Source organism: Dermochelys coriacea, chromosome 1 (assembly GCF_009764565.3).
Source record: "Dermochelys coriacea isolate rDerCor1 chromosome 1, rDerCor1.pri.v4, whole genome shotgun sequence".
Lineage (NCBI taxonomy): Eukaryota > Metazoa > Chordata > Testudines > Dermochelyidae > Dermochelys > Dermochelys coriacea.
This window is the reverse complement of record NC_050068.2, coordinates 139,429,109-139,451,458: the sequence shown is the minus strand read 5'-3', so window position 1 is coordinate 139,451,458 and position 22,350 is coordinate 139,429,109. Positions and strand designations below refer to the sequence as shown.

General features: G+C 40.7%; 2 protein-coding genes across 5 annotated transcripts in view; one reads left to right on the top strand and one right to left on the bottom strand.

Moving 5' to 3' along the window:
- MAP3K15 (mitogen-activated protein kinase kinase kinase 15) overlaps positions 1-3,353 on the top strand; it is a 148,423-nt gene extending 145,070 nt beyond the window's left edge. For all 3 annotated transcript variants that reach the window (XM_043504584.1, XM_038390782.2, XM_038390829.2), the window contains 4 exons: positions 1,239-1,351; positions 1,639-1,736; positions 1,829-1,905; positions 2,659-3,353. In XM_043504584.1, coding sequence (XP_043360519.1) covers positions 1,239-1,351; positions 1,639-1,736; positions 1,829-1,905; positions 2,659-2,740 — 370 coding nt within the window. In that variant the 3' untranslated portion in view covers positions 2,741-3,353. The remainder of the gene's footprint in view (positions 1-1,238; positions 1,352-1,638; positions 1,737-1,828; positions 1,906-2,658) is intronic.
- A 153-nt stretch (positions 3,354-3,506) lies between these two features.
- PDHA1 (pyruvate dehydrogenase E1 subunit alpha 1) overlaps positions 3,507-22,350 on the bottom strand; it is a 30,351-nt gene continuing 11,507 nt past the window's right edge. For both annotated transcript variants that reach the window (XM_038390861.2, XM_038390851.2), the window contains 9 exons: positions 18,726-18,899; positions 17,610-17,736; positions 16,192-16,283; positions 13,113-13,205; positions 10,136-10,291; positions 9,911-9,982; positions 8,094-8,161; positions 6,014-6,122; positions 3,507-4,001 (listed from right to left, as the gene is read on the bottom strand). In XM_038390861.2, coding sequence (XP_038246789.1) covers positions 3,837-4,001; positions 6,014-6,122; positions 8,094-8,161; positions 9,911-9,982; positions 10,136-10,291; positions 13,113-13,205; positions 16,192-16,283; positions 17,610-17,736; positions 18,726-18,899 — 1,056 coding nt within the window. In that variant the 3' untranslated portion in view covers positions 3,507-3,836. The remainder of the gene's footprint in view (positions 4,002-6,013; positions 6,123-8,093; positions 8,162-9,910; positions 9,983-10,135; positions 10,292-13,112; positions 13,206-16,191; positions 16,284-17,609; positions 17,737-18,725; positions 18,900-22,350) is intronic.

The following is a 22,350-nucleotide window of genomic DNA, read 5'->3' as shown; positions in this document are numbered from 1 at the left end:
AGCAACCTTTCAGTTCAGCACAATGAGTGAGATGCAATTTGCCAAAGGACTCACAAAGAATTTCAATTTTTCTTGCAGTGACTTTTACAATTGCAGTGCAATATTTTGACTTAGGTATTAACAGCTTCTTTTGTTAAAAACAAGATTGTTTAGCCTATGCATTGCTACAGAGTCATAAATTAACCTTGGCAAACAGCAAAAAAGTGGGATTTGGGTTAAAATTCTGGATTATTTTTTGTCTCAAGACAACTCTGTGAGTGGCTTCTTTTGAGTAACTGATTTAAACACTTTCCTTGGGTTCATAAGACTTAGCCTAGGATCACTTACCTTTGGTATATCTTCATAAAACAGTTTATAGATGTGGAAACAGGATTCACCCTTAAAGTTCGCTAGCCCTTCTAGAAGCTGTTTTACATTGAGGCTAGACTCTATACTAATTTAGGGAATAATGTACTTGGGTCTTAATTTAGCAAGAGAAGAGCTCCCCTACTAGAGGCAGGCCCACTCTTTAAGGTGTAATCTTGTTAATTCTCCACATATGAAAAGACTAAGTGAAGTAACAGTTAGTGCTTGCTTGTTTAGTTTTAATATTATTAGTAAAGTCAATAGTTGTGATTTTGCTTGTTTATAATTTTGGTGTCCCCTAAGGCCTTGCAAAAAACCCATGTGATTAAAATAGTGGGAGGATCTTTGCTGTATTGGCACATCATTAAAATTTGTTGTTAACTAACCTTTCTTGTTTCTCTAAACTATAAATTTTAGTAATATTGGAGAAAAAATTATTTGGCACTTGTCAACCTGAAATATTCTTTTCCACTCACACTTTGCACTGAAGAGTTTACGAAACATAATTTGTTAGATAGGAGAAATCTCTCTTAACGCCACTTTTATCCTAGTTTTCAGAGACTGTAAAATGCCAAACCAAAATTACTTAATAAAAGGAAAATAGTTCCTAGAATATTTCACTACAGTGACTGTATTTGTATGTTTACAGGAAAGGATTTCAACTCTGGGTTAGGAATTGGACTGCATTTTGTTTGGCTGTTTGTGTAGGAGAAAGTACTCATTTGGAAGGGGAATTAACTCAGCAATGCGTATATATAGCTCTTCTGTAAATACTGGTATTTAACATCTCTTATTTTTGAAAGTACTCAAGATACTCCTTGGGACATTTAATAAATATGAATACAGATTTTATTCTCAACTTGACTATCTATGGGTTTGGTCACATTTCATAGGCTTTTGGAAGTCTTGGTTCAGAAGGAGAGAGAGTATCAAACCCTCTTACGGCAAACTCTAGAGCAGAAAACCCAAGAGTTGCACCTGCTTCGGTTACAGTCCAAGCCTACAGGTAGGAGGGATTTCTATAGATTGCCTTGCACTCAGTTCCAAATGCTTACCAAAAGCTTTGCTTGAATCAGATTCTCTTTAAATGGGACTCACTAAATAATTTTGCATGATTGTATTTTTGGCCTTGGAATAGTCCAAGAAGAAATTCGTGGCCCACAGATATAGGGTGCCTTCTATTTGAGGAAAGCATCAGGTTGCTGATGCTATTTTTGCCCTAGAAAATACCCATACAGCTGTACAATTCTACATGTTGTTGACCTGTTAAGCTATATATTTAAATTATTACAGAATTTCAAAGGCCCCCAGGAGCTCCTGTACAGAATGTAGACCAGAAGCTCCTAGACTGGTTAAGACAACAAGGAGCTGACTCAGATGCAATTGAGAGGGTAAAAAAACCAAAAATTAATCTGTTTATTGTTAATACCAGTTTGGTTTCAATGAAACAACAACTTAATTTAGGAACAACTCTGTCTTTCAGTTTGCTGAAGAGGATTACGCACTAAATGATGTCCTTAATGATATCACTAAGGATGACTTGAGATACCTTAGACTACGGTAAGGCAATGTTTGAATACTGCCAGAAATGTGCTCACCATTCTATTGCTCTTAATATGAAGGTGTCAAGGATCACTGTAGTGGTCCTTATCAAAAAATGAGTTTGTGCAATGAAGCTGTGAAAGCTTATTTAATAGCAAGAACCCCTTGTAAAGATTAATTTTCTATTTTAGTAAACTTGAAAGAGTATTTAAACAGGTAGGTGTTAAGGCCTATGGTGCAAGGGACACTTACATACAGGATCACTGGGACAAGTTTAATTTTATCTAGAACAGTTGGGAAGCCACAGACTTAACATTAAGTGAAGTTTTCTTTACATAGTTATCCTTACTTGGACATGAGGGCCATTATGGGTGGCTTTTTTATGTTGGCATACCAGAAAGTTCACATTGATTGAATTACTTACTAACTGAGGAAGAGTAAATTTTTGGAAATTATGCACAAATTTTTTACAGCCTTTGATAGTGAAAGGATTTTTTTTAAAAAAAAAATCAAAATTCTTCCTCAAAAATATTAACCTCTGGCAGTAATGGAAAAGCAGTTTGACGTATTTAGTGACAGATGAAAATTATTATCCCCAGCTTGCTTTAGCCAGCTCTCCCCTCTATCACTGTTTGGAATTTCCTGTTCCCTAGGAGAGATCACACACAGGCACTTAACAAAATTCTCCAGAGTGCAATTACTATTGGTATAATGTTTTGGAATTTTAAATATAGTTTCTAATTTAATGTTATTTTCATTTCATCTTTATAGTGGTGGTCTTCTCTGCAGAATTTGGAATGCAATATTAAACCACAGAAAAATGGCTAATAAGCCCTCAGAAACCAACAGTTAATTCTTTCTTACATATGAGCAGGCAGCAAACACATTCTAAGTAATCCTTAAATTATTAGATTGTTGTACATTGGTCCTCCAGTTTTGCACATCTGAATGGCCTGTTTAATTTAACTTCAAAATGTAATGCACAGTGGACATTAAAGCGGGTGTTTGTGATTTTTGCCCATTAGATCCTGGATGTTGAAATGTCTGTAAAACCACTCTCTAATCTTACAAATTATTTGTAAAAATTAAGTGCATTATTTATGTAATGCATCTGTCAGCGTAAATACAACTGCAGCTGAAGAAAACAGCTTGCTGTTTTTAAGTAAAGTACATGCTATATACCTAGACCAGTCTATTTGTTGAACAGTCTTGTATTTAAAATGCATTCTAATTTTAGATAGATCAGATTTTTTAGAATGTGTTGTACGGTTCTGCTATCATGTGCACTGATTAATAAGTATTAACCAAATGTATATAAAAGATAGGGAAATGTATGTGGTTATTAGTGCACCTAGAACTTCTGGATAATTAAATATTGAAATGTTTGCTTTCTGTGGCTAGAGTTTCATTTCCTTAAGCAGCAAAACTAATTCAACAAAATCATAAACACTAATTTGTATAGTGTTAGTCCCATCTTCAAGTTCTATAAACTAAATTCCAAAGTAAATCCTTATTTCTCTTTACAACTTATTGAAAGAATTGGGGCCTGACAACAAAAAATGGCACCACAAGCCTCTGATCTCATACCCAAAGCGAACAGGCACGGTAGACCACTTTAGTGTGACAATATATTTATATACTGTACATAACATGATTTTTATTCAAAACATTTAGAAGAGTAACTTTCGTAAGTAAAGCAATCCAAAACCAGCCACTGAAGCAAATTTATAGTGATTTAAACAACCATTGCTTTATCCTAATTCAGCTCCTTATCCATGGGTTCATGCATTTTTCTACATAATGTTTAGCTGTCCCTGGCTGAAAACAATTTTATTCTTCCAAATAAACAAACCTTAAATATGAACAGTTCATTCTTACTACAAATACAAAATTTAATCCTCCCAAAAAGGCCATAATGCAACAGGCTGCTGGAGTAAATTGCATTCATTTTAGCTAACAGACTTGTATTTGATCCACTGACTGGGGCCACGTACTTCAAAGGGTGGCTCATTTTTGTAGATATGGTTGCCTAATTCTTCCAATGGTGGTTCTGGATCAGTGGTAGCAAACTGAGCTGCGTCCTCAATTTCCTTCCTTACTTCCACATCAATCTCCTAAAACAGAGAAGACAGGTGAGGCTGGGAGGGAGAAAGCAATCTTTAAAGAAATGTTGGTCTGTTTGTATAAAAGGGCGTGACAGATGAAATAGTTATTGCCCATTGCTGGATTTCCTCCTTTCAGCAACTAATGCAGAGTGAGATAGGGTTACATCAGAAGATCCATATTCAGGCAAACTTCTAGTGGTATTCAATAGGAACTACATTTGCCTGAATGAGTACAGCAAGATTTGGCCAAAGTGCAAACATGGGAGCTTCAAATGCCTAATAGGCTAAAATTAAACTTCAAGCCCAAAAGTCAATTTAGTCATCTTGTCATTCCATGGGGTTCATGATCACACTATCCCTTTCCATTACAGCTGCTGACTGCCAGACACATGTGGAGAGAGCTTTTGTAAACTTTACCTGTTAGCTAAGCATACAAAACACTCAGGCAGGGAATAATAAGCCATTTCCTGAGGGTTACTGAACTCCGGCAACTAACTCCTCCCCCAGCACCAAATGACTATACTGCAGTCATTAACCTGTTAGTTTTTAATCACATGCAGGACACTGAGAATTAATAAACTACCAGAAGTCCAACTCTTCTCTAGAATTACTGCTAATTACGTTTCAGGAACTTGCTTAGTATGATTATTAGTAGATTCACAAGATAAGCTTGGCAGAATTTACTTTTTTTTAAGTGCAGTGTACAATATCAATGATTCAGAGATGTGGAAAATTATGGGGGGGGCAGGGTCAGACTATTTAACTTTTTGAATCTCAATGTCTATATCAAAGTAAATATCCTTAAGTTAGTTCTTACCGCATTTTTCTTACTTCGTCTTTCTGTAAACTTCAATGGAAATATTTTTTTCATGGCTTTGTGTGTGTGGTTAAATGGATGGTTATCAACATTTAATCCTTCCAGGCCAATTTAAAAACAAAACTCCCTCATCATGAAATGTATAATGCACTGCTGGAACACTTCAGAGTTGGCATATGCTCACGTTCCAAATGCTGGGATTGGGACCAGAATAAGGAAAGGCTCTTATACACAAATTGCCTTCAAAGGTAAAATATAACCACTTTTCTATGAACCGGGCAGAAAATGAAAGCATGTAAATCTGGCCAATCCCCTTTACTTTTACATGGAAGTCCTATGATAAAGTTCTGTTCTTTATTGGAAACTGAACTATTTGACATGCTTTTATTTTGTAGACTCAAACCTACACACAACTTAAAGGAAAAGAGCTACAGCTGTAATTAACAACATGCATATTCTACATTTCCTCTTTTTCAGTTCTGGTTCCAAATTAATATGTTAAAGCTTTCATCCTTCTAAGTGGCCTGTGCCTCTTGCCAGATTTGTTTAGCCAATTCAAAGAAGAAAAATCTTATCTTGATGAACATCAGAAACTGAAAAGAGGTGCCGAAAGCGTGTGTTACACAGCTATAGCATAGTATTTGCGACACTTGAGTGGAGATGTTAGAGAGGACTTTCTGGGACCTGCCACCACCAAACTGAAAGGGAATGGGGATGACATCTTTGGAGTTAATCCCTAGGGCTTTCAAAATAGCAGAATTTAAAAAAAACCTGTTTTTAAATGCACCAAGTAGTAGGTATTTTAAAATACAATTCCCAGGTGACAAAAAGCCTTCCCTCCACCCCCTCCAAGAGCTGTCACTCACTTCAAAATTTGCAAGGGGAAATACTGCACTAAATTCTGTTGTTCAGAAACAGAACACTTGCAGTAAAGTGTAAACTCACTTGCATGTAGTTTTGTCTCAGTTAGTTAGTTAGTTAAAGTTATTAGACTCCTTTTGTTTAAATAGGAAAACCTTGAATATTTTCATTAGTCCCTTATTTCCCACCAATAGCACTTTTACGCAGCCGGGGCGAGAGAAACTCTTGGCAGCACCATCTCATGGGGCCACTTACTACAACGTATTGTTTCTCTTTCACAGGCTGCTCATTTATACCTTAACAGGTTATCACTAAGAGTCATCTGCAAAATATCACTTAATACCTTCAATTCCTCGACACTCGAAAGATTGCTGTTAACCATTCTGTCCTTCAGAAGAGTAATAGGATCACTTTTGCTTCTGACTTCCTGAATTTCTTCCCTAGTACGATAGCTGTGGAAGCCAAGGAAAGACATGATTATATAAGTCCCCCACACACGACCACCCGGACATCGGAGTTGTGATTACCCATTGACACAGAGCAAGAATTAGAATGAAATCAATCAACAGTTAATTTACCAGTGAAAAAAGTCAGTATTGGTGTGAAGACTAATAAAATGTTGGGAGATCTGGATCCAACTCCACTCTGCATGACTGGGCAAGTGACTTACTCCCTCGAAAAGGGATATTGCTCCATCTGATGAGGGGTGTCTTAATGAATTCATCTCTGTCAGATGACAGAATTTAAATACTTAGACAGAATATACTTGTATTTTTAAGACAATTGCCTACATAAGGCAGTGCTTAAACTTAGAAATGAAAAATACTTAAAGCCATCTCATGCCCTAGCCCCTGGAGGACTGCTCCCTACAGTCTCATATCTCCTCTAGGGTTCAGTGACTGCACTGTTAGGCTTCCATTATTTCCCTTTTCAGGTTAAAGAAGTTTCTAAAAATTCAGACTTAGTGCTCAGTTTGGTTGCAAGCATTTTTTCCAACTGTCTTCACTGGCCCCCTAAACTGGGTCCAGAGTCTTTCCTTTCCTGCACAAACCACCTGCAGGAAAACTAGTCCCCTACTGATACACATGCAACTCCATTATTTTCAAATTATGCTGAGGGCTGGTCTACACTACCGTAGTAAATCGATCTAACTTACGCAACTTCCGTTACATGAATAACGTAACGGAAGCTGACGTAGTAAGATCTACTTACTGCGGTGCCTACATTGCACCGTGTTGACAGGAGAGCGTCTCCCATCGACTTCCCTTACACTTCTCTGGGAGGTGGAGTACACAAATTGATGGGAGGGGGTCTCCCATCAATTTAGCATGTCTTCACCAGACCTGCTAAATCAACACTTGCTGCATTGATTGCAGCAGTGCTGATCTACCAGTAAGTGTAGACATGCCCTTAGATCACACAGGTGTAACTGGTTAGAACTCAGTAAAAAAAACAAAAAACAAAACAAACAAACAAACAAACTTAACGATGAAGCACAAGAAGAAACAGAATCCTGCTCTTATACTCAGCTATGAGTCAGAAAATTGTTTGATCACTGAAGAAATTGGCAGCCGGCCTTCAGGGACTAAAATCAAATATAATCACACACACTAATAGAGGGAATGGTGTAAGAGGACTACCTCCTCCTAGAAATTCTCGTCATCTGACCATGTTTTCCAATAGCTATAAAATATCCTTCCTAAAAGAATCCATACGGAATCCATACAGAAACTCTAGCACAGTGGTCAGTCCCCAATATGTTTAAAAACACTTGGGAGTAGAGCTAGTGTGCTAAGGGTGAAAACTACATAAAATACGAAGATGGAATTTTTCATTCCAAATTAAAATACTGTTACTTTAATTTCTCTACCAAAGGACAATCAACATCTGTATTGAAAGCGTGCACCAGAGAGGTTTAAAGGCAAGCTGTTTTTCAGTTAAAGCTTACATAAAACAGTGCAAAAAGGAATTTGTTGGTGCAGAATAAACAAGGTCTTACTGAATGTGAATCTTTGAAAAATATATCTAACATTGGGACTTATGCCACTTTGAAGTATTATGAGTCAAAGCAACTGAGAGAGATATTAAGTCAGACATTACGGTGACGTGTGCAATATAAACCTATTAAGAGATACAGGATAGCATTACTGACTGGTGATGTGTTATTGGGCAATAGGATACGAGTGGTCAAACGGTCTCATAAACAGCAATATTTCAATCTTAATTTTTTTTACATGCCTAAGGTGGATTTCAGCAAGGTACCCACATTTCTAAATTTTGGTCAGTGACATTAATTTTTTGATTCTGAATGTGCAGGTACAGGGAGAAAGAAGGAAACATTACTACCATCTTTTCTACCACTCACTAGGCCTTGTATGTAGATTAACCAATAGAGTAAATTCATACAATTCTTTTTACTGTACCTGATTCCAGGGTCACTCATACTGTGTCCATGATAACGATATGTCTGTAATTCCATCAGCATAGGACCCTGGAAAAATGGTTTATGGTTGTTTTCATAAGCCTAAAGAGCAACAACATAATACTACAGATCCAGGCATTACCCACTCGCCTCAGCTACTAATTTTGTGTTTGAATGAGACAACACCAATGTTCCCCCAAAACACCTTTCCAAGCTCACTCTTTGAATTACACAAGATCTCTTGCAACATGGACAAAAGATATTTCATTCTCCTTAAACTCTTCTTAGATGGGTTTCAAGAAGAGCCTTGGATATATGTTTTGTGAAGGTAATTTAATAACCTCACTTGGCAGCTTGTTCTCACTACCTGGTTTTCAACAGCATAGCTCCACAGCTTCAGATATCAGTCCATTGTTATTCAGCAAATTTCAGATGCATAAAATTGTCCTTCCCTTTCAAGACTGTAATGGAGTTGACCTTGCTCTATCAGCACTGATTAGGTCTCTTGTGCTTCTTTCATGCCAGTTCCCTTCTGGTGTCAAAATAGTATTTAAAAATATTCATCCCCTTCATAAGTCTACACGTTGGTTCTAAAGAATAGATGAAGTGGAACAAACACTCCAATACAGAAGGTCTTCATTGTGATTTTATATCATGTCTGAGTTAGTGCAAATTACTGTATATGCCTTCTTTAAAAAGAACTTCCTAAAAATTCAGACTTAGTGCTCAGTTTTACTCTTCCTACGTGATCTCACAAAGATTTACTTCAGTTATTTTATATTAGTTGCAAATACAGCAGAAGTGTTACTCTTTCCCCCACTGACCTTTTAATTGGTAAATAAAATGTTTAAAGCAGTGGTTTCCAAACTTTTTGGCATCACACCTCCTTTTTAGTTTTAGAGAAATCCTCATACCCCCCACCTCTCCTTTACTATCATCCTTGTTCCCTGACCACCCCTTCCCGGGACCCCCTACCCCTAATCAGCCCCCTGGGACCCCACTCTTATCCAACCCCTCCTGCTCCTTGTCCCCGACCGTCCCCCCCCATATTTACACACCCCTACCCCGCTCCCTGTCTCCTGACTGCCCCGACCCCTATCCACACCCCCACCCCGACAGGGCCCCCAGGACTCCCACGCCTATCCAACGCCTCCTGCTCCCTGTCTCCTGACTGCCCCCCACCCAGAACCTCTGCCCCATCCAACTGCTCCCTGTCCCCTGACTGCCCCCCGTAAAACCCCTCTGCCCTCCTTACTAGGCCACTCAGAGCAGCAGCACTGGCTTATTGGAAAGTCTGGGAGGTGGGCAGGTGCAAGCTGTGCTGCCCGCGCAGGGGCGTACCTATGGGGGAGGGTGGACAGCAAGGGAGGGGCTGAGGGCTAGCCTCCCCGACCAGGAGCTAAAGGGCCAGGCAGCCTTGCGCCTCCTTGGAATTTCTGCGTGCCCCCCAGTTTGGGAACCAATTGTTTAAAGCATATTCAGAAATCCTCTCAGCAGAAGACATAAAAATGGATGAAAATACATGCTTTTCAGTTTTAATATGGTCTTTTTACTTAAGTCAATTAATATTGGTAAAAGGTATTTAGACCGTCCATTTCTGTAAAACTGAGAGAAACAGAAAAATTCAGTCAAATAAATAGTATATACATAAATGTTTGACACTGAAACTTTCCTTAATTGAGAAAAGAGATGCAAAGAGAATTTCAAAAATAATTTAACTGCAGAGTATGGGCTTGGTATGAGATTTTATATGTGAGAGCAATATAGCACAAAATAATTACCTTATCCATGGTAAAGGACTGATATTGAGTAACTTACTTTTCCAGATCTACAGTGTTCAGCTGCAAACTTTGTTGCTTCTCTCACACAGAGAATATCCATACCATCCACCTGTTAACAGAAAAGCTTTTTAATTAGATAAGAGCAGAGCAGACTTCAGAGGGTGAACAATCAATTTAAGTATTCCCATATATTCAATATGAATTCATGATCTCCAACGATCTGCTCCACCATAAATATGGAAAAGATGGAACATGTTCTCACTCTTATCCCTGGAATGTAGTCTCCTCTTTTGTAGTAGTCAGTGCTGGCTGCAGCTCTCTCTACTGAAGTACCCATTCCATACCTGTTGTTCTCACAGATGAAAATGCATGGCAGCTTCCACAAGGCTGCCATATTATATGTTTCAAATATCTGACCCTGGAAGAAAAACAGTAACGTGTTTCAGAGTAGCTGTATTCGCAAAAAAGAAAAGGAGTACTTGTGGCACCTTAGAGACTAACAAATTTATTTGAGCATAAGCTTTCGTGAGCTACAGCGAAGTGAGCTTTTCTCACTTTTCTTTTTTAGTAACATGTAAGTTGGGTCCCCCTTTAGATTCTTTAAATTTTAAGTATCAAGGCCTACACGAGTTCTTTCACTTCCATCAAAGGTTTGGCTAATATTTAACTCTGATAGTGAACTCAAATTCTGAGTCAGTTCAGTCTTGAAATAAAATCATAGGGTTGAAAATCTACTTTTCATCTTAACCCGTATGTAGTAAAATACTCGCCCATTAAAAAATATTATCCTTAACCTCTAGATAGCAACATTCAGGATAAACTGATGTACCGAAGAGTTCACAACTCAAATATTTTCAATAGAAAATTTGAAAATTACTTTAATAAAAGCAATGTGGGACTACACATGTAATGTGTGACAGTTCTACTTCAGCTAAATAAAGAAAGTTTCAACACTGTTGTATCAACTACTCTATGCAAGTAGAGGCAACAGAAAAGGTCATCACTTGAGAACTCCATTTGCAAGAGGAAACTGGAATGTCTTCCACAGCTGTGGGGAGAGGAGATTTAAAGCATAGATTTCTGTAGAAGTTGCTATAGTTAAGTTTCTAGCCCTTACTGGGAAAATAACCTACTCTTGGGGGAATTCTGTGCCACTGCACATGTGCAAAATTTACATTCCCCTGAAGATTTCTTTGCTTCCCTGCAGAAAAATGACATTCTGATGGGGAAGCAAAGGGAAGTCACAAGAGCGGTCATGCAGCCCTCCGCAGCAGTATTTTTTGGGGTGCCCCAGGTAGCCAGCAGAGAGAGAAATCACTGCGGGGCGGCAGGCAGGACTGGGGAAGACCTGGCTAGTGACTCCTACCCTGTGGGGAGGACGGGACTTCCCTTGCATGGTACCCCCAGATTTCTCCCCCAGCTTTAGAAAACTCTGCAAACTCTTCCCCCACCCTGCTTCCTGAGCCCATCGCTCCTCAGCTGCAGAGGGAGGGATCACTGTACAGGGAGCTGCTATCGCAACTGCCCACCCCCATGCATCCAGACACCCTGATATCCAGACGCTCTTGCCGAATGTCACTTCCCCCGCACCACCTCAATGAGCCACCCACAGCCAGATCCTCACCCTACTGAGCCCCAACCACGTTCACCTGGACCCCCTCTGCATAGTCCCATTATTGTTGCACCCAGAACCCCCCCAACAAGCCCCTGTGCATGCAGATCCTCCCTGCACCTGGATCCCCCACTGAGCCACCTGCACCCAGATTACCCCACACAGAACCCTCTCAACCCACACCAAACTCCTCCAAACTTAGATCCTGCCTTGTTGAGCCTGCCTGCCCACACCTGGTGCACCTGGCATGGAGGGGCTGCGTCAGGGTTGGCTGCAACCTCACCGCTGAGTCCGTGTCCTAAAGGGAAGCTGCATAGTCATCTCCCACTTCTGTGCAGCCAGTGGCCTGTGCTCCCCAATGCCATGCTGGAGGCTCCACATTTATTTGACAAATAAAATGGGCAGAATTTTAAAATACTGTGCACAGAAATTTTAATATTTTGGTGCAGAATGTCCTCAGGAGTAAATAACCTTTCACATGTGAATCAAATACAAGCTGATTCCCCACCCCAGGTCTTCAAGAAGACAGGTCTATTGCGTCTGCTACAGCTCGTGGATTTTTTCCAAGCACCAACAGAGTGACGTCAGAATGAAATTAACCCCACTAGTCAGTTTGAGAACTTGAGAACTCTGGACAGCAGAGAAACTCAAGTATCATGTCAACATCATGCTTCTTAGCATCTACTTAGGAAAGCCATGAGCAACAGCAGAGGCAGGCACTGAGAGTTGTTCATAGGGCAGGTCCAGAGTACGTAAAGACCTCTCCCCTCAACACTTGCAGGCTAGACAGGGCTAGGATAGTGAAGATCTGGCCCCACTCCCCGACAGCTTCCTGCAGGGGAACAGAGCTCCAAATGCGGGGAGTGGTGGGGACTATGGCGCTTCAAAATTATAAGGCAATAAATTTAAGTGAAAGATGTGCTTCCAAGCAGACCCTTGTAGGCATTCCAGGATCCTTTGCACTTCTGGTATGTGAAGACCCACTAGGGTGAAGATTTCCACCACCACCACTTCTCTTTCAGATCTACCTTTGGAAAGCAAGCCTAGTCCCCTAACTTAAAAGCCTTCCAAACTTAAATTTTCCAAGCTCTAAAATATTTCTATAATTCAATCAGCATGAATGCCTAAAGTATATAGATTTCAGAGTAGCAGCCGTGTTAGTCTGTATCCACAAAAAGAAAAGGAGGACTTGTGGCACCTTAGAGACTAGCCAATTTATTTGAGCATAAGCTTTCGTGAGCTACAGCTCCCTTCATTAGAATGAATCTAGAATCATTCATCTAACGAAGGGAGCTGTAGCTCACGAAAGCTTATGCTCAAATAAATTGGCTAGTCTCTAAGGTGCCACAAGTCCTCCTTTTCTTTTTTAAAGTATATAGAGAGTGATTAGACAGAGCAGCAGCCTTATAGTCACCAAAAGTTCTCTGACAACTGCTCAGCAATCTATATGACATGATTCTTAAGCAGTTACCAGTGGACAACTGTCCACATTATAAAATCCTCCCTGTATCAAAACTGCCAAACTTACTGACTTATATGTAGAAGTCACAAAGTGATTGAAATGAATGTCAATAGGGCATACATAGGACTACTCTTACTAAACACATTTAAAATCAAGAGAGCTTACTTGATTGGCAGCACCATCTCCATATAAAGTCAAACAGATCTCATCTTTGCCAAAGTACTTACAGGCCAAGGCAATCCCAGCTCCAAGAGGAACCTACAGTGAAATATAAAACAGATTTAACAAGTCAAACTGATATTTTTAGAGCAACATTTGGAACAGTTGGAGACAGCTGGGAACTATAAAAATTAACTTTTGTAGATGTATGCAATTAATTATGGAGAGTATAGCTACAAAGGCTGTTAACTCATTTCCATTAGATTGTAACAGGAATCAAATCTTAAACTTAGTTTTCATATAACATTAAATAATATCAGTAGTTTAATCTGTTAGATTCAGCTATATAGATTCATAGATACTAAGGTCAGAATGGACCATTCTGATCATCTAGTCCGACCTCCTGCACAGCGCAGGCCACAGAATCTCACCCACCCACTCCTACAAAAAACCTCACCTATGTCTGAGCTATTGAAGTCCTTAAATCATGGTTTAAAGACTTCAAGGAGCAGAGAAGCCTCCCTCAAGTCACCCATGCTACAGAGAAAGGCGAAAAACCTCCAGGGCCTCTCCAATCTGCCCTGGAGGAAAATTCCTTCCCGATCCCAAATATGGCAATCAGCTAAACCCTGAGCATATGGGCAAGATTCACCAGCCAGATACCCAGGAAAGAATTTTCTGTAGTAACTCAGATCCCATCCATCTAATATCCCATCTCAGGGGATTAGTCCTATTTACCCTGAATATTTAAAGATCAATTACTTACCAAAATCCCATTATACCATCTCCTCCATAAACTTATCGAGTAGAATCTTAAAACCAGATAGATCTTTTGTCCCCACTTCTTCCCTTGGAAGGCTATTCCAAAACTTCACTCCTCTGATGGTTAGAAACCTTCGTCTGATTTCAAGTCTAAACTTCCTGGTGGCCAGTTTATACCCATTTGTTCTTGTGTCCACATTGATGCTGAGCTTAAATAATTCCTCTCCCTCTCCTGTATTTATCCCTCTGATATATTTATAGAGAGCAATCATACCTCCCCTCAACCTTCTTTTAGTTAGGCTAAACAAGCCAAGTTCCTGAAGTCTCCTTTCATAAAACAAGTTTTTCATTCCTCGGATCATCCTAGTAGCCCTTCTCTATACCTGCTCCAGTTTGAATTCATCCTTTTTAAACATGGGAGACCAGAACTGCACACAGTATTCCAGGTGTGGTCTCACTAGTGCCTTGTATAATGGTACTAAAACCTCCTTATCCCTACTGGAAATGCCTCTCCTGATGCATCCCAAAACCGCATTAGCTTTTTTCACAGCCATATCACATTGGCAGCTCATAGTCATCCTATGATCAACCAATACTCCAAGGTCCTTCTCTTCCGTTACTTCTAATTGATGCGTCCCCAATATATAACTAAAATTCTTGTTATTAATCCCTAAATGCATAACCTTACACTTCTCACTATTAAATTTCATCCTATTGCTATTACTCCAGTTTACAAGGTCATCCAGATCCTCCTGTATAATATCTCGATCCTTCTCTGAATTGGCAATACCTCCCAGCTTTGTATCATCTGCAAACTTTATTAGCACACTCCCACTTTTTGTGCCGAGGTCAATAATAAAAAGATTAAATAAGATTGGTCCCAAAACCGATCCCTGAGGAACTCCACTGGTAACCTCCCTCCAACCTGACAGTTCGCCTTTCAGTAGGACCCGTTGCAGTCTCCCCTTTAACCAATTCCTTATCCACCTTTCGATGTTCATATTGATCCCCATCTTCTCCAATTTAACCAATAATTCCCCATGTGGCACGGTATCAAACGCCTTACTGAAATCTAGGTAAATTAGATCCACTGCATTTCCTTTATCTAAAAAATCTGTTACTTTTTCAAAAAAGGAGATTAGGTTGGTTTGGCACGATCTACCTTTTGTAAAACCATGTTGCATTTTGTCCCATTTACCATTGACTTCAATGTCCTTAACTAATTTCTCCTTCAAAATTTTTTCCAGGACCTTGCATACTACAGATGTCAAACTAACTGGCCTGTAGTTACCCGGATCACTTTTTTTTTCCCTTTCTTAAAAATAGGAACTATATTAGCAATTCTCCAATCATTCGGTACAACTCCTGAGTTTACAGATTCATTAAAAATTCTTGCTAATGGGCTTGCAATTTCAGGTGCCAATTCCTTTAATATTCTTGGATGAAGATTATCTGGGCCCCCTGATTTAGTCCCATTAAGCTGTTTGAGTTTCACTTCTACCTCAGATATGGTAATATCTACCTCCATATCCTCATTCCCATTTGTCATACTACCATTATCCCCAAGATCCTCTTTAGCCTTATTAAAGACTGAGGCAAAGTATTTGTTTAGATATTGGGCCATGCCTAGATTATCTTTAACCTCCACTCCATCCTCAGTGTTAAGCGGCCCCACTTCTTCCTTCTTAGTTTTCTTCTTATTTATATGGCTATAGAACCTTTTACTATTGGTTTTAATTCCCTTTGCAAGGTCCAACTCTACTCGACTTTTAGCCTGTCTCACTTTATCCCTACATGTTCTGACCTCAATTAGGTAGCTTTCCTTGCTGATCCCTCCCACCTTCCACTCCCTGTATGCTTTCTGTTTCTTCTTAATCACCTCTCTAAGATGCTTGCTCATCCAGCTTGGTCTACAACTCCTTCCTATGAATTTTTTCCCCTTTCTTGGGATACAGGCTTCCGATAGCTTCTGCAGCTTTGATTTAAAGTAATTCCAGGCCTCCTCTACCTTTAGATCCATAAGTTCTTCAGTCCAATCCACTTCCCTAACTAATTTCCTTAATTTTTGAAAGTCAGCCCTTTTGAAATCAAAAACTCTAATTGCAGATTTATTTTTGTTAATCCTTCCATTTAGTTTGAACTGAATTAGCTCATGATATGTTTTGGTTTGTAAACGATTAAGACTTTAGACTATGGCCACATACAGCAATGATTGCTCCAGGCAGGCCCATAGCAAGAAAGGTGATGCTGGCACAGAACCTCTTTAAGTGAGATTTAATTTGATTTTAAAATGCTAGACATTTGCCATACTGCATCATAGTACCTGAGCACCAACAATACCGTTGCCACCATAGAAGTTCTGGGCATACATGTGCATTGATCCTCCTTTTCCCTTAGCACAGCCTCCTTTTCGACCTGAAAGGTGTAGGCATATAATGAAAAGACAGACCCCTTTCCAAAGAGGTTACATTTTAAGTATCTGACAGGACACAACAGGTAGCTACAAACAGATGGCGAACAGAAGAAAACAGTGCAACCATTAAAACTTCCATCAAAGTAAATGCTAAATGAGATTAGCGAGAGAAATGAAAAACAAACATCTACAGGAAGAGTCCCATCATTCTGTAATAGCTTAGTCTTTTCTAACAAGGAAGCAGATCCTATTTACGTTCCGACAGCCCCCTCGTAACTCTAATACATGCTATAAGCTATAGCAGAGAAACACGGTTAGTCACAACCTTGTGTAAATATGGTTCCTGAGACAAAGGTTCTAACCTGGGTTTTTCTGACCAGTCTAATCTATTATCTCAGTTTCACTGTAGCAATTACCATAATAAGAGTTTCCTCGTGTGATCAGGTCATCCCTGACACAATTCAGTTGTGCATTATAGATGAAGCCGTGCTGTGCTACACTCCTGTAAAGACCAAGGCAGTAGTACAGCTCAGGGTCAGAACCATCCAAACTACAAAACTGGAGGGTGTCAAGTCCTATCATGAATAAATAAGGTCCACCAAAAGTATAGTTTAGATGGGACCTATAGCACAAGTAATAATAAAGCTATTGTAGCAAGACATGCTTCTAGATAATGCTCATGTAAACAGAGTCTATGATATCAAGAAAAGCTCTCAGAAGTGGTGTTAACTGAAAGGAATAGCATTTTGTATTACTTACTCCAAGTCATGAGAAGTATCTGAGTATTAAAGTTACCTTGTGACTTTATTGTGAGGCATCCAGAGAGGTCACAGAATACTGATGATTTACTTTCCCATGTTACTGTGTGTCCCATGTCCCAATGTATTTAGTATGTCATAGTTAGTTTAGATCAGTGGTACTCAGACCTAAGTGGTTCAGGAGCCACATTAACCCAAAAGAGCCACAGCAGTCTAAATTCACGGTTTAATTTACTATAGGACTATATATTCATATTTAAACAGTATGACAGGAAATATTTAGTTTTTTATGTATATTATTCTCACAGCAAAATGACCAAGTATTATTATTTTATCAACTACAATTGGTTAACAACATAATAAAAGCATCTCGGTTAATAATTAAATCACACAGTGTTTTAATATCATGTGCAGCAAAGAGCTGTAGGAGGCACATTAAAGAGCCACTTGCGGCTCGCGAGCCTCAGTCTGAGTATCATTGGTTTAGAATTTATCTGGAAATGCTGATGCAAGGTAAGTACAGCAGTGCCTGGATCCTCATTTATCTTTATTATTTTATTCAAAATGTACCTGTAAGCTCAGCAAGGATCTCTCGGACAGAAGTTCCACGTGTGTGGGCATAGCCATGAGCCCGGTATGCTGTTATCAAGTGATCTGTTGGTTTCATGGCAGCTTCAAGTCCAACACAGCATGCTTCCTGTTGTAAAGGAAAAATAAGTCTGAAAACGGGACAAAACATGAGACTCCTCTATCCAGCTCCTGAGGATGGGTCCATACTTAGAAGACCTGTAGCAATGAAGGGCACCAGGTACAGTCAACTGTCCTGCACCCCAACGGAGACATATGCCTGACATGGGGCTGGAGCTAGGTCCTTTGACTACAACAGTCTGCACCTCTAAAATAATCAAAACCAGCATAGGAGGAGATTGATGATTATGTCCAGGAAGGTGAGAAACTAGGAAAGCTTGCGGACCACTGTCACTGCCTGTGTGTTCAACCTCTTAAGCACTGCTCTTCCCATGCTCACCGTGACTGACCTTTCCATTCCCCATGATCAGTGAGCGGGGGAGACAAGTATCACCAGCCATCTCACAGAAGAGGGGATTTTGCACCACATCCGAAAAGGGGGAAAAAGGACAGGCAGCGAAACTAGGCCACAGACATCCCTAAAGTTCTTTCCCTACTGGCAGATGCTATTTTAGAGGCCAAAGGTTTTTTGCCCCAGCCTTCCCAAAGGACATCTGGGAAGCTTGATGTGGAGGAAACAGGCAACCCCAGCCCTGCCTCCACCTCCAGATTAGCTGTAAACAGAACATTGCAGATGCTGGTTCCCTGTGCCCATCTTCAGCAGCTTCCTGCTTTCTCCCTCCCATCTGTTGCCCTGAGGAAGCTACAGGCAGATCATCTTCTGACCTCATTAGCTGGAGCACATATGATCTAAAGGTGATTTTTTGTTTGTTTTTTTTAAATAAGTAAAAGTAGACCAAGTTTTGGTTTATACATATGTTGAAAGAGAAGGGGTGTCTGTGATCCAGCTATGCTTTAAGACTAAGGTTTTTTTCTACTTCTAAATTTATTTATTTATGCTTCTAAACTTAGCTCCCTCTTCATTCAAACCCTACATTAAATAATGAAACACACAAAGACTCCACACTGTTTTATGAACTCTCTGGACCTATCACTCACCTGACCATCACATAAATGGCAGAAGCCACGAATAATCTTCTGTTTATACAGCTGGTCTGACTTCAGTTCCATGCGCCGAATGGTCTGCATAGTCCTATAGTAACGGAGTCCCTCCTCCCGAGTCAGCACTGCTGTGACAGGAGGGCCCTCTTCCAGGAGATGGAGATCGCATTTCTAAAGAAACAATCAAGGAGGTATTTCAATAAGGTACATGTCCCTGTTTCTCATCTCAGCACTAAAAATCCAATATTTTAATTTATTATGTTCAAGTTCCAGATAGTTTTGAACAGTAAAACCTGAATGTTTAGGTCTAAACCAGTGGTTGTCAACTTTTCCAGACTATTGTACCAGTTTCAGGAGTCAGATTTGTCTTGCATATCCCCAAGTTTCACTTAACTTAAAAACTACTTGCTTACAAAATCAGACATAAAAATACAAGTGTCACAGAACACTCTTATTGAAAAACTGCTTACTTTCGCATTACTACCATATAATTATAAAATAAATCAACTGGAATATAAATATTGTACTTGCATTTCAGTGTACAGTATATAGAGCAGCATAAATAAGTCATCGTCTGTATGAAATTTTAGTTTGTACTGACTTCACTAAAAAGCAAATATCTAGATGAGTTGATTGAAGCTCTGGGGTGGAACTGGGAATGAAGGATTTGGAGTGCAGGAGGGAGCTCAGGGCTGGGGCACAGAGTTGGGCTTGGGGTGCAGTGGGGTGAGGGCTCTGACTGGGGGTTTGGGGTACAGGCTCCCCCAGGAGGAGAAGACTCCCCCTAGCCATCTTCCCACCAGCAGCAGCTCTGGGGCTAGGCGAGAGCTGTCTCTCCCCACCTGCAGCCCTGCACACCCCAGCTTGTTCCCCTCCCTGCCCAGCCCCTACCTCTCCCCTGTCCAGGCCCTTGTGGCTGTGTGCCTGCGTGGTCCTTTATAGCCTGCTGCGCAGCTTAGAGGGAACTTAGATACCCAGTCCTTTAGTACGGCTATTCCTTTTCAGCAGGCCAGTCTACTTTGTCTGTGCCCTATCAAAGGGCAGAAAAAAGAGAGTCTGATCCTTTTACATTGCTGTCTTTCTGTGGAGGAAGGGGTCACAGTACTATCCGGGGTCAGACAGGGAAGTGGTGGTAATCTACTCAAGTTCTCCCCACAAGACCGTGATGATCAGAATGTTTGTTAAAGGGGTCGGCTGTAAAATAATTAACAGTGGAGACATTTACAGTCTGTTACACTTCAAAGTTAATGCTCCATTTTGTACCCCACAGCTATTGAGCAGTTTCATCTCCAGTGACACTCCATGGATACCAGTGGGCTTACACCAGGAAGAAGTTGACCCAACTATTCTATCTGCAGACTCAGGAAGACAGCACTGCTTCATAAGTCACATTCCAAAGATAATCTTTGGAAAAACCATAATGGCTCGCAACATAGGTGAGACACTCTGTACCTCAAAGTAGCACCCTGGAGCCCCCATTTTCACCACTGTGATATTAGGATATGTTTTGTACAAAGTATGCTTTGAGGGATTAATTTTATAAGTCTTGATCTGGTAAACATTAATATGTGGAATTGTATATACTATCATATCATTGTATGTGGAGTTATGAAGTATTGCTATATGCGTTATGGAAATATGTTCTGAGGTTGGGAACTCCCACAACCAGCCTTTCAGTTACAACAGAGTAGCAGCCATCAATAGCCAGACAGCATTAATGACTCATTAACACCCAATCCACTATCCCACAGACTTGCTGGAGAAAGCAAGTACCCCATGGGGGCAGACTAACACGTCACAGCAAAGATCTTTCCAGCAAGCTGGAAGAAAGTATAAAAGAGACAGTGGGTCTCTTCCCTCCCCCACCCCCAACATCTGGAAGAACATCTGGAGGACAAAGACTTTGAACTGGGGAAGTTTGGTCCCAGGCTGGAAAGGGAGTCCAGTCTATGTACTGAGGAACTGTAACCTGCTTGTACCATCTGTCAGGGTGAGAAAAGCTGTTCGATCCAACACTTGCTTAGAAGAAAAGTTTAGTATTTAGAATGCATGTTTCTATTTTTACTTCTTAAGGTAACTATCTCCTTTATGCCTACCACTTATAACCACTTAAAAACTATCTTTCTGTAGTTAATAAACTAAATTAATGTTTTATCCTTATCAGTGAGTTTGTCTAAATTCCTTGGAAATCTGCTCAGGTCTCAAAGGCTGGCGTATGTCCACTTTCCTATGAAGAAGTGGTGAACTAAGTAATGAACTTACACTGGTCAGGCTTCTGAGTAGTGCAAGATAGTACAGTTCTGGGGTACAAGGCTGGGGAGCTGGTGGGGGTGGAGGGGACAGAGAATTGGCTGGAACAACTCTATTGCTGGTTCATGAGTGGCTGGGAGATCATTCATGTAAGTCAGTTGGGTATGTCCCTGCCTGTGGATAGCTGTGTAAGTGCAGCGTCTGTAGAGGTTTGTAGCTTGACATCAGCATCACAGTGTGAGAGGCAAGCGAGGTTGATGGGTTTGGAGGGCTCAGCGGTCCCACAGTCCAGGTTGCACCCCGGGGACCCCATCACAATAGGACCAGGTCTTATTCTGTACACCAGCACACAGAGGGCGTTGTGTGCCAAAAGCCCCCTTTGCCTGCCAAAAGGGACACCACCTTTGCAACATACTGCCCTCCCCCACCCTTATACCATGTAGGAAGCTTCCACCAGTCTGGATGAGTGGGAAGTGGGTACTTTCCAAAACCTGAACAGGAAGTGAGCATAAATTACTGCAGATAGAGTCTGAAGTAACAAACTGTTTTCCACTCTCTGTGCTCCGAAGCAACTTCTGCTTCCTGGGGTAGCTAGTGGTATAAGGAACACATTCTCCAGGGACTGTAGCAAATCAAACAATTACAGAGGATGCCCCATTCCCTCTTGCATGTTCCCCAGAATCCACACAGACCTGAGGGAAAGGCTGCATGTTTGGGATATGGAACCCATGGCTTCTGCTATGGTGTGACATTTTGGGGTCCACCCAGACCAGGCTAATGCCTGCCCTTTGGATGCCTTGGTGCTGTTCAGCCATGGTTCAGATCTCTGACACCAGCAGCCGGCCTACAAGCATAAGGTTTGACCCTAGCTCTCACCAGCCCAATTACTCTTTGCCAGGTGACACCAGCCCTTCCAGTCCCAAGTCTCCCTAAATATGTCCATCCCAAGTTCTTAACTATCAGATACTTGGATTTTTCACATCTGATCTGTCATCCTTGAAGACATGAAGCCAGTCCCTCAGATACCAGTTTATTTTGTGTGGAGCATGTGTTCCAGTTTGCACAACAGAAATCTGCTTGGTATGAAAATAAACAAAGACAATCATAGGCTTTGCACTTTCCTATTAGATAAAATCAGTTTTCTAATAAGAATTACCTATTGCCTTAAAAGTTTCTCAGTTTACCCCTTAGTTGTAAGGGGGATCCAGTATTCACAAGCGCTGGCTTCTTCCTTGCCCCAGCAGTGCCCCATCCCCACTCCACCCCTTTCCCCAAGGGCCCACCCCCAGCCATCTCATCCCACCCCTGCTCTGCAGGAACAGCTCATTACGGCAGGCAGGAGGCGCTTGGAGGGAGAGAAAGGAGTTGATCA